The sequence below is a fragment of the Eleginops maclovinus genome, chromosome 21 (assembly GCF_036324505.1).
Source record: "Eleginops maclovinus isolate JMC-PN-2008 ecotype Puerto Natales chromosome 21, JC_Emac_rtc_rv5, whole genome shotgun sequence".
Taxonomy (NCBI): Eukaryota; Metazoa; Chordata; class Actinopteri; order Perciformes; family Eleginopidae; genus Eleginops; species Eleginops maclovinus.
Window position 1 is genome coordinate 14,600,032 of NC_086369.1, and position 15,249 is coordinate 14,615,280.

A 15,249-nucleotide genomic window follows, 5' to 3' on the forward strand; every position below is an offset into this window, starting at 1 on the left:
AGGAGGAATTGCAGACAGAGGCTGTTCTGGAGGTGGCCTACAATAGGACTACATGTTTGTAATCGCTTGCATTGATCATTTCCTGTTCTGCTTGGCAAAGCCTTTAAAATAAAACTTTCAGTTTGAAAGACATCAGATCCTTCTCCTGCATCTTCATTTTTTATAATCAATTGCTCCGAATTTTACCTTCACAGGTGTCATACACATGTTGATAAAAGGATGTTGAAGTTGCTTCCACTCAAATGTACGGTTGCTATATTATGAATCTGTGTGTGCTGTTTTAAATGAGCAGAATTTGAGACACATTTTTTGGCAATGGACCATCATTTCAAGGCTTTAAAAATACTCACTCAGGTTCCATTTCAGCCCAGTAGTGATTGTTTGGCAGGGTCCTCCTACTGGAATGAGGCTGCACCAGTCACCCTCCAGGCCTGTGTTCACATCCAGTCTGTGGCTGCCCTGCCGGCACACCGCATGAAAATGAATTAGTGTGTGTGTGTGTGCCAGACTCTATGACAGGTGGAAACAATGAGATAGAAGAAAATTAAAAGACAAAAACAAATGTGGAGCAAGACTTCTTAAACTTTTCAGGACCCAAATGAGAAAGCAAGCTTATTCGCCCAGGGACAGAGACTCATTAAAATAAATGATTGCTCATGTCAGCTCTGCAACCCATCTTCCCTTCCTGCACACACTTAAAAAGAATACCTTGCCATTTTGAATCAGACTCTATTTTACTGTGTGTTGCATGGAGGGAAAATACTATTGCAACACATAACTGAATCAGTGGTAGTTATGAATCATTCACTTGAAGTTAAGGGACATTTATGCTTTTTCTATACGTTTATACTGAGGTTCTTTTAATTATATAACAAAAGCAGCATCTATTGACGATGGGAAGGAGGCTCGACTACATCAAAATGTGTTAGTCACAGGTGATGAAATGCGTTTGAGGCACAGTGAAGTGTTTTTATCAAGTGTTCTACAAAGAAAAAGAAACATGAACAACATTTCAAAAGTCACACAGCACTCCTTTGAGAAACTAGAGCGGCGTACAGGAGAAACACACAGTGTGTAAGTGCAAGGTAGTGTCAGAAAACTGTGGATGAATAGTGATTCCTCTCTGAATGCCTGATGCTGAATGTAAACAGGTCAGAACAGTTCATTCACGGTATACACAATAAGATATAAAGAAACGCCTCAATGGTATTACAGCACGTACACAAATTCAATTATTTCTCATCGCTTTGAATTTCTGCAGGCCACAACTGTCATGTATGCTCAAAGAACCACACACCCAAACCCAAACACAACAAGCTTTGACAGCTACAGCTTGGATCAGTCATGACACAAAGACAGGCACACTCAATTAAAGGTTTGAAATCATGAAAGTGAGACATGTTTAAAGAGTTCCCTTTGCCCAGCTTCATAGCGCCGCACAGCCAGAGGGAAGGAATAATGGGAAGAAATGTAAGCGTCGGAGCGTTTGTTGTTCAGGAAACATCCCGAGGTTGTTTTCTATACATAAACACAGTCTCTTTGTGTAAATGTGTCAGAGTGAGAGTGTGTGATGAACAGAGAAAAGGGAAACTAAGACACGTTCTCCTGAACATGAGCTCACACACACACATGTAGAGGGTCGACTCTGGGTGAGAACGCAACTTGTTCTGGTTGTAGAGCTAGCTGCTAACTGAAGGAGAAGGGGGATAAAGGTGGAACTATGGCTAGCAGCTATTATACGTCCTTCTGACCCTATAGACAAACCTAATGCACTATTTAAACAACAGATGTAGGAGCGAAATTAAATTGTTATTATCACTCTGGAGATATTTCTCTTGTGTAAAGACTTGAAATGATCACTGTAAATCTTTTCTTTTAATGCAATAAAACAGGCGTGTGTGGGTGTGGGGTGATATGCACCAACAGGCTCATGTTCATGGTAATTACAGAAATGTAGGAATAAGAAACATTCAAACATCTGTGCTGTTCTTCAGCACAGTTGCTTTGAGCTAAATGCTAATGTCCTCATGCTAACACACTTATGCTAAAGGCGTTGAATATTTTCTGTGTCATTACCTTATCTAGTGTAATGAGATGTATGTTGTATTAAATAACCAAACAAGTACCATTCTTGAAAGCTTACAATAAATAAATACAAATGATTATACAGCTATTGAGCCTGTCATTGGGTTTCTACATAGATGTCCTTCTTCATCCTTCTCTGAGAACAGGAGAAAACACGCCATTACTATCTTTGGAAAGCAAAAAGTTTCTTGCAAAGTTATTCATAGGCAACGTTGAGACTTCTACTTTGTTGTCTTGCATTTATTACTCTAAAATATTCATACAAGTCCAGAACAGACCATCCAGGGTCAGTTCTTCAGCTCATATTTATTTATTTGTATTTTATAATCAAATGCCACATCGCTGCTAACTTGGGACGAGTCAACACAGATCAGGTATCACACTTTATCATTTAAATCAGCTCCTGCCCTGACAAGTTTCACTCCTCAAAAGGGCATCGGGTAAACAAGCCAATGCATTTGTGCTCAGAGAGTGATTTATAGCACAGATTGGCCTGACACAGCGCTGCGAATCGCTTGTCCCACCGCACAGGAGCAGGCTATCTCAGGTATCTTCAGGGGCTCCGATACTTACTTCAGTAAATGTGAGTCTGTTTGGCCCCTGCGACCGAGACTCAATAAAGCAGTCAGAGCCACCAAGAGAAAAAAAAACACAACAAATGAAGCTGGAGCAACTTATTTAGTTTCTTTTATATTTAAATGAAGGTAAATTTAGCATCACCTTGAGACCTGGACTGATTAAAACATATTTTTGTCGTGTAGGGACGCAGAATAAACACGCTCTTGCAGAATCACAGCACATGATTTAATATTAGACAGGAGAATTATGCAATGCCCTGAGCCAGCTATAGAAAACACAAGATTTATGCATATTTCCCCAAGAGAGCAACAACACTGTGACACCTCTGAGAGACAGGAGCTACAAACAACACGCACTGATTAAATCAAATCATATCTTTAACTAAAACAACAGCTAATTGGTTCAATAAGAAGCTTTAAGGCCATAAGCAAAACTTTCAGGTGATAAAACCCCCTTTGTCAAATTGGTAAAATGCACATAACTAGTCTTAATGTATTGTGTGTGTGTGTGTGTGTGTGTGTGTGTGTGTGTGTGTGTGTGTGTGTGTGTGTGTGTGTGTGTGTGTGTGTGTGTGTGTGTGTGTATGTATCCATTGAACCTCAGCACGTAACGAAGCCATGATTGCATGAAATACAGGTAGTGAGGATATTTGGCAAAAGTTGTAAACACTTCAATTACAGATGTAACGTGAACAAATAGCACCGGGTCTTTCCAAGGTGGCGTTCACCTTCATGTACAGGCGTCTGCGTTCATCAGTCGCAGGCGAATGGGAGCTGCGTTGACAAACGAGCTTAATTTACCCTCACTGAAGTAAGATTAATTGGAGGTGTCGAGGTATGAAGCAGCAAATGACAACGCGCCTTTGGAATAATGACAAGCAGTAGGGGAGGGAGTGGATCAGAGAAAGGTTTGCTTAACATGCTACAAGGTGTCATCAGGAAGTGTGACTGTTAGTTTTTTTTTTCCTGAAGATCCTGCAAATAAACAACACAGGTAAGAAAAAAAAACTAAACAGTGTGTGTCCCAAATGGTGTCGGCTCAGCCCACTGGTAAACTCAATCAGCTGAGGAGCATGAGAAACTGGCTGGCATTGAGGAAAAACAATTTGGGAGCATCAAAAGAAACTCTCTCTATCATGCACAACAGCAAATTGGGGCGCCATAAGAGCAGTGAGTGTGTGTGTGTGTGTGTGTGTGTGTGTGTGTGTGTGTGTGTGTGTGTGTGTGTGTGTGTGTGTGTGTGTGTGTTTGTGAGTGAGGGGGTGCTGTTCTTGAAGTGATTACTTAACAATGAAACAAAGTGTTCTGCACTCCAATCAAGGTGGAAACAGAAGAAGGAAAAGAAGAGTTCTGAGAAAGAACAGACAATGAAGACAAGGACGGGGAGAGAGGGTGATTAGAGAGGCAAGGAGATGCAGAACTATTAGTGGTGGAAATAAAATGTGTGTATAGATTTGATGTGTGACTCAGACAGCTATAATAAGATAACAAGCTGTGTGTGGACCCCAGGAATGATAGCCAGTACTCATGCTTATCCTAGGGTTCCTATAGAAAGACTTCTCAGGTGTATTTTTCTACAAAGAAGAGGACATTATAATTTTCCTGATGGACAGGACAGAATCGCTGCACTCCGTTGTGTCTGTGCTGCACGCTCAGGCCGAGTAATGTGTGTTGGTACTGTACTCACGGGTCTGAGGAGGTATGCCAGGCTGCTCCCCTGTATAATCAGCAGCGGGAGTGGAGTCATGGACATGGCGTGGTGCAGGGTCTCCACACAAGCCATTATCTGGTCGAATCTGCCAGCCAGACCCCCCAGTGTCACTATGGCATCCACCTAGAGAGAAAAACTGAATTTAACAAGACACATGCCAGGGTTTGATAAAATGGACAGACACAATGCTCCTGTTTGTTTCGATGTAGAAAGGTGACAGCAGAAAAACTGAGAATATGCCCGAAATGTTACAGTTACTTACTATTTTTTGTATTGGAGTAATGCACAGCTCTTTTAAGGCATATATAAAGGTTATAGTGATGTTTGGTGAGGATCGGTGTCACGTTGGTGAGGGAATGTTTTGCAGATACGAGTGAATAAAGCAGCATAAGAGCTTTAAAATATAAGCGCTATGCACCAAAAGCTAACCCTATCTTGCTAACGTACAGGTAAACAAACAGAGGTTACTCATGTGCAAGCTATAATAATTCAAAAGACTAAAAGTGATGATGAATCCTACTTATAAGTATGTTTGTGAAGCCAACATTTTATATATATCTTCTGTGCAGAAGAGTCACCCTCGTTTACTGGGTGACTTATTCATTTATAACTTGTATATACAGTACTGCAGTTTTTATTTAGGATAAATATAAGTTATATTTTAGATATGTTTTAGCATAACCCTGTTAAATCTTGAGTATGAACTTAGGAGCTTCAGTGCCACAGACAGGCTGGGGAAATCAGAAGACAATGAGGTACACTCTTCTAGTCTTTTTATGGACTTTGTTGACAATAGCACAAATATAAAATATAGCAAGTCTTTTATTTAACAAAGAAACTAAAGCACCACTAATGCCATGGGGATATGTATCCATTAATAGAAAGAAACAGCAAGGACAAAGAGCTTTAAAAAGATATGAGAGGGAGGACAGATAAACAATTAGTGGTGATTCATACACAGCATTTGGGCCGGTATAATGAGGGTAACAAGCAGTGTCTTTAATTATAGAGGTGAATATGTTAACTGAAAAGTAAGTAACTTAAGTGGATTACTTAAACTAATGCCATTTCCTTCAACCAGAGCTAAAAGAAGGCCAGCAGTTTTCTTAAGATACAATATGTACAGCTCTCAGCAGTTATAGCATAATACAAAGTCCCCGAGCAGTCAAGTAGCTCTGCTGACAGCCTGAAACCCGACAGAGTCTGCAGGGCAGAGGCGCTGTCAGAGGCTGACGAGTGACAGTCACAACGGCAGGAAAACAACCCAAATACCATCAATCACACTCACTACACTTCAAGGTTTCCACTACAACCAAATACTGCAAATACATAAATAAGAACACTCAATTCCAGAGGTGAATTCACGTTGTATTACTCTGTATGATGCACAGGAACAGAATCAATTAGCCACCCTGAAATGCATTTTAATTTCCCCTTAACTTTTCTTCAGCAACCTACCATTATCTCAATGTATTCTACATCATCCAGCAGGTGCTCGGATCGGACTTGTACTCAGGGTCTTTACTGTATGTAGGGACAGAGTATTTCCCCAACTGAATGCATCATAGCTGACTTCCTGCCTCCAGTGTGGGGGTTGAAAGAAAACCTAGTGCTGAAAGATTGAGGTTATTTCAACATCTGGCTGACGCCCCCACATGCAGAGGCTCCACCTAAACTGTAAACAACAACACTTGGTAAACACACTCCCGCCTGTGAGAAAGAGAGAGATAGACAGACAGCAGACGGAGCGAGGTTATGAAGTTAACAATACAAATCTTCCAGTCAAAGAACTGAGAAAAAACGATAAAACTCAGCGCATTATTTGGAATTTAAGTCAGACTAATAAACAAGATCAAAAACAACAAAGCAGTAGTTTGTATCTTATGTCATTCATTCCACCTTAGTTATATGCGATATAAATTAACAGTGAAGTGTTTACCACCAGTATCAGTGAAGAGCATCAGTCATTTCAAAATTCAAAGCCAGACGGCAGGAAAGGAAACAAAGCTGCAAGAGAACAAGGAGCAATGACTAGAGAAAAAGAAGCGTGTATTGTGTTCGGCGTCTCAGGACACTCTTCCACTTCTGTTGTGTCCGCCACACATATAAAACTCCATTTAACGGTTTGAATTTTTTTGTTTGCTGAAAACAAGAACAAAAGACAAGCAGGACAGGGGAGAATCTCACGGCTGAAAGAAGGGAATCTAACACGCTGGCTCAACAGATCCAGCAGTACTCTCTGCTGATAGGCTGATGGAGCCGGAGCGAGACCCACACAGAAACTCATTTCCATTTTTTGGGTTCGATAAACAGATAAGCAAGGAAGAAAATGAAAAAGTGAACCCGGAAAATGTGGAATACACCAAAGTTTAATGTTAGAAATGTCCAGTATGGGTCCCCAGCACACAAAACTGCCCGATGCTAACTTGCATATGTTGACAATAGTAACGGCTTGGCTGACTTGGACAATTTCAAATAAATAGGCAATATGTCCAATCCAAATGATCCAGAATCCGCTACATTTTGAAAATCGTCCCAAAATGAAATAGAAATCAGCCCACAGAGAGAACAAATATGCACATGTTCTGGTTAAAACTGCTATTAATTATCCTGGAAGTGTGAGACAGGGACTCAATAACCCCCAAAACCACTCCTACAGTGACCAAATCAGCCCTCCTCTTATCAGGCTATAATGCTAATTCAAGCTAATTAACGCATTTATGCTAAGTGTACAAATGGCCAACATATGCAAGTTAGCATCCGGCAGTTTCTATGTGAGCCGTACTTCACATTTCTATCATAAAACTGTCGTGTACTCAACATTTTCTGGGTTCAAAACAGGACTGTATAAGGTGGCAACTAGACTGAAACACCCACCACCACACACCCACACACCACACCCACACCACACACACACACACACACACACACACACACACACACACACACACACACACACACACACACACACACACACACACACACACACACACACACACACACACACACACACACACACACACACACACACACACACACACACTAATCCTCTGATACCGTTCTTTTGGATTTCACCTAGCACGAAACAAGACCAATTCTCTAAATTGAGCGCTAAGCCGTGTGGAGGAACACATTCAGCTAATATGTTGAATCTTAAACAGCTCAAACAGAAGCACAATGCTCAGTAATCTGCAAATCACCGCTATTATTTCATCCGTGTGTTTAATTCACTTAACTAAGTGGGTGGAATTTAGTGAAGGTGAGCGAAAGAGAAGATGAGGAATTAATTCATAAGAAAAGTTCTGCTTTTATGTATGTTTTCACAAAGTGTATGAAAAGTTCAAATGCTTTGTCACAAACAAATCCTGGTAAACAAACACCATCAGCAACTCTTATAGAAGCTGCAAAGAGATTGCCAGCCTGCTATCTCTCGCATGCAGAAGGACGGACACGCACTCAGCGTCTGTTCAAAGGCAGAGTAAATATTAGCCAGGCCGCGGACAAAAGAAAAACGGTCCATAGAAGAGAAGGACAAAAAGTATATCCTCTCAAAGCCCGACGCGGAAACACAAAATGTGGAAACACGTGTGCATACTGTGTAAGATGAAGTGTGTGTTTCTGTGTGTGTCTGCAAGAGACTTCCTGGTGGTCTTTCATCAACTTTAAGAGGTGAAGTGATTGGGCCACTCGCAAGTGATTGGAGCAACACTCAGCAGGCCGCTTAAAATTTGGAAAATGAGGGAAATAGAGAGATTTAGAAAGGGGAAAAATACAGGCACGGATTTAAAAGACAAGAACTATTTCCTGTGCGACACTAACGAATACAATGACGTTTGAGGCATTTATGGAAAGTAGACATGTACTGTTTGGTGTAAATGCATTTGTCCCTCATGTGAGGCACATTCTGTCCGTTTGCTGATATTTCGGGAGTGTGAAAGGAGTCAATCTCTGGATCTGTGTGTGTGTGTGGCTCCCGAGCAGATGGCTGGCGGATCATAGCAGAGTTTCGGATGTCATTTTGATAGGAACTGCTTTACTCTTGTTGATCACAACAAGAGTAAAGCAGTGCATTTCAAATCCAGGCGAAGCAAAATGACCCACTGCACTTCCTGTGTGGGTGGAAATGTGGCTACGATGGCAGTCCTCAACACTTCAGGGAATGTTGAGCGAGCATGCATGTTCTTCTGAGCAGCTCATTTAGAAGAACCTGAGGATTGAGTGCATTGCTCAAGGGCATTCAAATCCCAGAATCCGAGGCAGAGGAGAGCTTTATATTATTCACTTTGCCCAGTATTAAACTACTGCAAGTCCTCTTAATAATATACATTTTAAAAGACATGTTTTAGATATCGATATCCTAGGAATTCACTGCTTTTGGTTGAAAAATAATACAGCACATAACCTCCATAAAACCACACCTTGGTTTTTTTTTACTCTTAGTTTTGACAGTAATTAAATAAACAATACATAACGTGTCAATTCAAGAACTTTAGAGGTGCTTTTCTTACCTTTAGACAGAGCCAGGCTATGTGCTTTCCCCTGCTTTAAGTCTTTATGCTAAGATAAGTTAGCATGAACTGATTCTAACTCTATATATGTCATAGAAATCCGAGTGATAAAAGTCAGAAGAAAGCAAAAAGGTGCATTTGTCAAAAGACTTCAGACAGGAAGGAATCTTCTATGTATTAATCATCTGAGTGTGTGTGGAGTGCATTGAATGTTTACCTGCAACTGTTGTCTCTGAATTTCCTCCACCATGATTGCGAGGCACTTGGTGAAGTCTGTGAGATCCTGGTCAGCTGTTTCTATCAGCTTGCACCCCTGCACAGAGAAAAAATGGAAACGCAAACAGGCAACAAAACACAAATCAGAGGGATGTACATATAGGTAGATAATAAAAACCCAGGCAGAGATAAGGGATAGGGGATGGCGAGAGGAATAAATCAGTGTTTTAGTCTGTCTGCTGAATAATGTAGAGGTTCCAGTCACTGGCCCTAAACTACAGCATGCAGGTAAACAACCATGCTCTGCCTCTCCTTCCCTCTCCATAGACTGTCACTTTCCTCCTGAAACACACCAACTTTGCAATTACACACACAGCCACTCAGTTCCTTCCTTCCTCCCTCCCTCCCTCCCTGCCTCCCCTCTCCTCTCTCGCCTTCCCTTGCCGATGTTTTCTGTTTCTCTCTCTTCCATTTATGCAGAATTATTCACCGTTTCCGACAAATCTCTGAAGGACTGCCTCAAACTTTCACATTGTTCTGCTCCTTAAGCATTACCATAAAAGTCTGTTCGCTCACGGAAAAGGTATTACTCCCTTTTTTTAAGACAACCTGTATGACATTTGTGAAAAAGGACTTATTATAGAGAGCTGCAGAGGGATGGGGGGAGCGGTGAGAGAGGAACAGATGAAGGCCACCCATATCTCTGTGTTTGTATGGACGTTGTGTGTGTGTGTGCGGCCGTGTGTGTGAATTGTAAACAGTATAAATAGGGTTTTAAAGCGAGACGGATCACACAGGAGCTAGATGTTCTTTCCTCTTTGTTAGGTGATTGCATAGAGCCCCACCCCTTCATGCACTGGTTTGGCATTTCACTTCTAATAAATGCGTCCACTTCATAGAATAAATAGCATTTCGTGTTTATGACCTTGCATAATTTAGCCTAAATGCCCAGTGAGGGAGACAGGAAGCAAAGACTATGACCGTAAGATGTCATAAGAAAACTCTCTAATCTAGACCGTGTACGTATTTCGTATACGTACGTACTTCAGATAAAGTACATTTCCTCTTATGTTAAAATGTACTTCATGTATTTCGGTCCGCGTCAAAACTGCTGAATAATGTTCACTACCCCAACTTATAGGCAAACCCAGACATTTAATAATCTAATATAGTTGTTTCCAGCCTTTTTGCTTTTGACACATTACGTTGTCAACTCCTCACCGTGTTGGAAGCTAATCACATCAACGCTAAAAGATTCCCCCCGCTCAGATAATTCCAATACTTAGACTTTTGCAGAGGCTTGAATAGATCAAATAAAAGGTACCCAAAAAAAGGCAAAAACAGGAGAAAGGGCTGGTAAATAACTATAGTGTTGCACCCTACATCAGATCATATTTTGTCCTGAGGCTTTATCTAATCTACAATTATCTGAGAGAAAAGTTAATACTGTACATCCAACATCTCACAGGTGCATTGATGTGTAGTTGTGGATAAAGGAGAAGCGGCCGCTCCTGCTGTGTTACCTCTCATAACGAGGAATGATGTGAGGTTGAAAACTCAGAATGGAATTGGTCTTTGCACCAAAGTATGATGGGATTAATATATATTAGTTTGTTCAGGTTAAAAGTTTGCCTGTTCCTGTTTCAGCAGGGGGTGAGTTATATGTGTACGGTGTGACTCGGACCACCTCCAGAGCTAACAGGGTCTACTGTGCACAGTTGAAGCCCTGTCAGGCTGAGCACCGGTTCTTGCTCTGATGATTCAGTCTGCATGTTCTAGCCGCTGCAGGTGGAACTCCTGGAGAGCGTCGAGAGCACGAGCCATTAAACCGCAGTTAACTCTGGATAGTCACGTATCCACTCGGGCGGCGTGATGTCAGCACTGTAACCCTGCAACACTCAGCAAGCACGATGTTTCTCAGTATCCAAAGGTTTAGTTTGCTGAATGTAGCGACGGTGCATGGGTCATTTAGGGCAAACATGTGCTTAAATTCAGAATCGAGGATATCCCTTTCACAAAATGCACCCTAGCCCCTACCTACGATGCACCCTAGCCCTTTTAAATAACCGACCCATACTCAGACAATACATGTATTTCATTAGCCCATTAAACTGTAAGCATATCCCAGGAGTGAGCTTCAGGTAGACAAAGGTTCAGGTGTGTGATGTTTAGTGGGGAAACTATGAAACAAACTAAAAGTCAACTTCTTACAAGTTACTAACACGTCAAGGTGGGTTAGGAGTCAAGTGGGGCTAAAGATAGAGGAGTTATTCAGTCCTATTGCTTTTTGTTTGTCTCTGTGTGTGTGTACACCTGTAGGCATGAGAGGTTGTGTGCAACTCACCTTGTCTGCGTAGAACGCTTTGACCTTGCCGGTAATGGAATCAAAATCCCCACTGATATAGTCGGGCAGGAAGCTGGATGTGAGGATAGAAAGAGAGGGTGAGTGACAGAGGGAGAGGGTTACAATCGCAAGGAAGACAGAGAGAGCGAAGCAGAGATTGAAAAGAGAAGGGGAGAGAGGACATCAGGGCATGTGTCAGCTCTCTGATCTGTGCAGCGAGGGAGAGGGGGAGCCGGAGAGACATGGAGACTGACAGGGTGATTCTCTGTGGCACTCTGACACACACACACACACACACACACACACACACACACACACACACACACACACACACACACACACACACACACACACACACACACACACACACACACACACACACACACACACACACACACACACACACACACACACACACACACACACACACACACACACACACACACACACACACACACACAGCTGACTGCAGAGATACATAGAGTGATGTGAAAGCACACACATATGCACAACCAATGTCACGCACACAAATAAACAGAGCATGATGTTCCCGGTGTTCATCAGATATCGGACTTTTCCATTACACCGTGAGCGACGACATTCTCCATTAGAGCCGAGTATCTGTGTGATTACCGCAGGTCACAGGTTTTTAAAACACACCCGATAAATGCAGTATACTGTAGGGGGAAAGGGAGAACTATGGCCGTATGGATAACATGTGGGTTTATTTGTGGACACATGAAGTTCAGAAAAACAACATTATTGCTGTAGGTTTTGGAAAATTTGAAAACAGAATGAATGCTATTAGTCACATTCCTCTTTAACCTTGTTATTGTGCATTCTGCGACTTTTGGGGAAATAATTGCAGGTTAAAAATACTGATGTAGGGAGATGGATGTTAATAATAATTGCTAGTTGAGAGTGAAAAAGGCAAACAGATGAACTAGTGAACAAAAAATCCACATTCAATTGTGACAGTTATCGTCAGAAGCAGAATATAGAGATCAACTTTTCAACCAAACAGCACGACAACTCAACACTCAAGTGTCCATAGGTCAAAGTGTCTCTGAGTTCAAATGTGCATTCAGTTGTACTTGAGGAGGAAATCAACCTGAGCTGTACGTTTGAAAAGTTAGCTGTTTGCTTACATACGGCCGATGGACATCCACATCATTTGTATACTTCATCAAAACATTTCGGTTTATGACCAGAAATGCCTCTCAAAAAGCATGCTCAATGATCCCAAAATAAAGTAACACAGAATACGAGTTGTTAACGACACAAACCAGGCAGGAGTGCTGTGTTAATACATGCAATTAAGAGGATTACAACGAAAAATTTAACTGGGCACAAGGTTTGGGAATATACGTGCATTAAGGCGTTGCATTGTGAATACAGATTCCCATATGAACTCGCTCCAAATACAGCTATGTTTGGAGGCAGGCTGCATTTCCAGGGTGTAGGAATTAACAAGGTCTGTAGCGGATATCAGAGAAAACAACCAACAATCTACCAGCGAGCAACAACTGAGGAGAATAATATTGTCAGAGAGAGCCAGATAGCTCCCTGTTTATTCCATGTGAATGTGTGTGTGTGTGTGTGTGTGTGTGTGTGTGTGTATGTGTGTGTGTGTGTGTGTGTGCGTGCGTGTGAGGAGCAGGACCATGCAGGGATGCGGTTTCCGCTATCTAGAGGCATTAACAGGTCTGACATTACGATTTCATGGTTGGTTGGGTGGTGCGTTTGTTTGCGTGTGTGTGTGTGTGTGTGTGTGTGTGTGTGTGTGTGTGTGTGGTGTATGTGCACGTGTACTCGACAGCAAGAGACGAGAGCGATGTTCCAGTCGGTTGAAGAAAGAGATACAGAGGGATTATTTCCCTCTCTCCTCGGTGTTCCCATTTACACCAACAAGATACAGCAAGACAGACACAACAGCAAATGTATGCAATCTGACACACACACACGCACGCACACACACACACACACACACACACACACACACACACACACACACACACACACACACACACACACACACACACACACACACACACACACACACACACACACACACACACACACACACACACACACACACACACACACACACACACACACACACACACACACACACACACACACACACGCCAATCAAGCACAACCCCTCCCTGAGCTGGACAAAAAATGGGATCCAGGTACAAACTTTCCTTGTCCTCACAAACACATTCACTGGAAATTACACACACACACACACACACACACACACACACACACACACACACACACACGGGCACAGGTTCACACACACAATCCCCCTCCATATAATACAGGACGATTCTCGATTGCATCTCCATTCAGAAATAACCTTCATGTGACAGATGGGAAGAGACGTGACACTGGGCCTGATCAGAGCCACACACACACACACACCCCATTGTGACCCGTGTGCGTGGCTCTGTCGGCTCACAGTAATTGACCAGGCGAGACTTTAAATTCTGTATGTGTGTCTTTGTGCGTGAGCGCCGTCTGGGTGTGTGTTTGTGTGACAGTCTTCACTTCCACATTAATATTAACTGACACTTTAATTTGAATGGGAAATAGAGCATTTTACCGCCAGTTCGTCTGAGCACCGGGTGGCGGGGATTGCTGTGTGACCTTTGCCTGTGTTTGTGTGTGTGTTTGTGTATCCGCCTGCTTGTGTGCGCCTCTCTCTGCATCTTATTTCCCCCCCCTTTCCATGCTGCCTTTACACCCTCTTCCAATCCCACCTCATTTCCGCTCTACTATACTTACTTTTCTTTGTAACTGAGACTATTTCCGTCAATCCAACCACTTCATTAAGTTTTAAAAAGCCAAATCTCGTCCACTATCTTCTACTTCCTTTCCTCTTTGTTTCCGGCAGACACCCCCCCTTCCATATGTCCACTTAATTACAACAAAATGTTCTGTTTATATTCTCTCGCTGCCTCATGTCTTTCATCATCTCCTGAAACACAGCACGACAAACACTCTGCTTGCTTTTCCTCACTTGAGGAGATGCAGCTCTGATTATTCCTCTCGTTCCTCCCTTCTCCAAATCAGAGGAGAGCCATTGCTTGGCATGAGATTGAGGATGTGAACTGTAAGGCACAGATTCCCACATAAAATCTGGACCTTTTACTGTTGTAAATGTGCTGGAGAATACTGGTTCAGTGCATGCATTGCTAGGAGACTGGCCTCATTGACCTAATCTGTAATTATCCTAAAAGCAACCTCTTGTTTTTCCTCTCTCTGACAAATAAAATGGACTCAGTTGCACAAAACCTCTTAGGAAAAGTTGCGGTAGTTGTTATACTTAGTCTGATTCGGCACTTGAGACAAATAATTCAGTCTTGTACCAACACTCAGTATTGGTTTCATTAGAATGGCAGAAAAATGGAAGAACATTAGAGTTTTGTTCGGGTTGTTGGTGCTATTTTGGAAATAACCTATAAGCAATTAAAATATTTCTTGGTTGGTTTGACGATTTGACTTGTATGTGGTTTGTAGGAATGAAAAACAACCAATCAGAGTTCACAAATCATCACATTACAACACATATTCTAATTAGCAATTAGCGTCATCAACATGCTGATGGTGATCTGTATTGAAACACACATTGAAAGCGGTTCTGTGATCTGAACATGGACAGACTGCTGCAGTGTCAGATGTGTTTGGTGAGGGGGCAGATGTTTCGCCTCTGTCGATTGATGAAGAAAGGGGTGACACACCATGGGATGTACGAGGGTCCTGGTTATGAACAGCTTTAGGGACTTTAAATTGAAAGGC

At 42.2% G+C, this 15,249-nt stretch overlaps 1 protein-coding gene across 5 annotated transcripts in view; it reads right to left on the minus strand.

The window, feature by feature from the left end:
* The window catches only part of tpk1 (thiamin pyrophosphokinase 1), a 59,096-nt gene that overhangs the window by 25,603 nt on the left and 18,244 nt on the right, over positions 1–15,249 (minus strand). For 4 of the 5 annotated variants that reach the window (XM_063912456.1, XM_063912455.1, XM_063912458.1 and 1 more), the window contains exons 5-8: positions 11,443–11,515; positions 9,100–9,195; positions 4,351–4,497; positions 351–459 (exon numbers count right to left, since the gene is read on the minus strand). In XM_063912456.1, coding sequence (XP_063768526.1) covers positions 351–459; positions 4,351–4,497; positions 9,100–9,195; positions 11,443–11,515 — 425 coding nt within the window. The remainder of the gene's footprint in view (positions 1–350; positions 460–4,350; positions 4,498–9,099; positions 9,196–11,442; positions 11,516–15,249) is intronic. The other variant, XM_063912459.1, reaches the window with a different exon arrangement.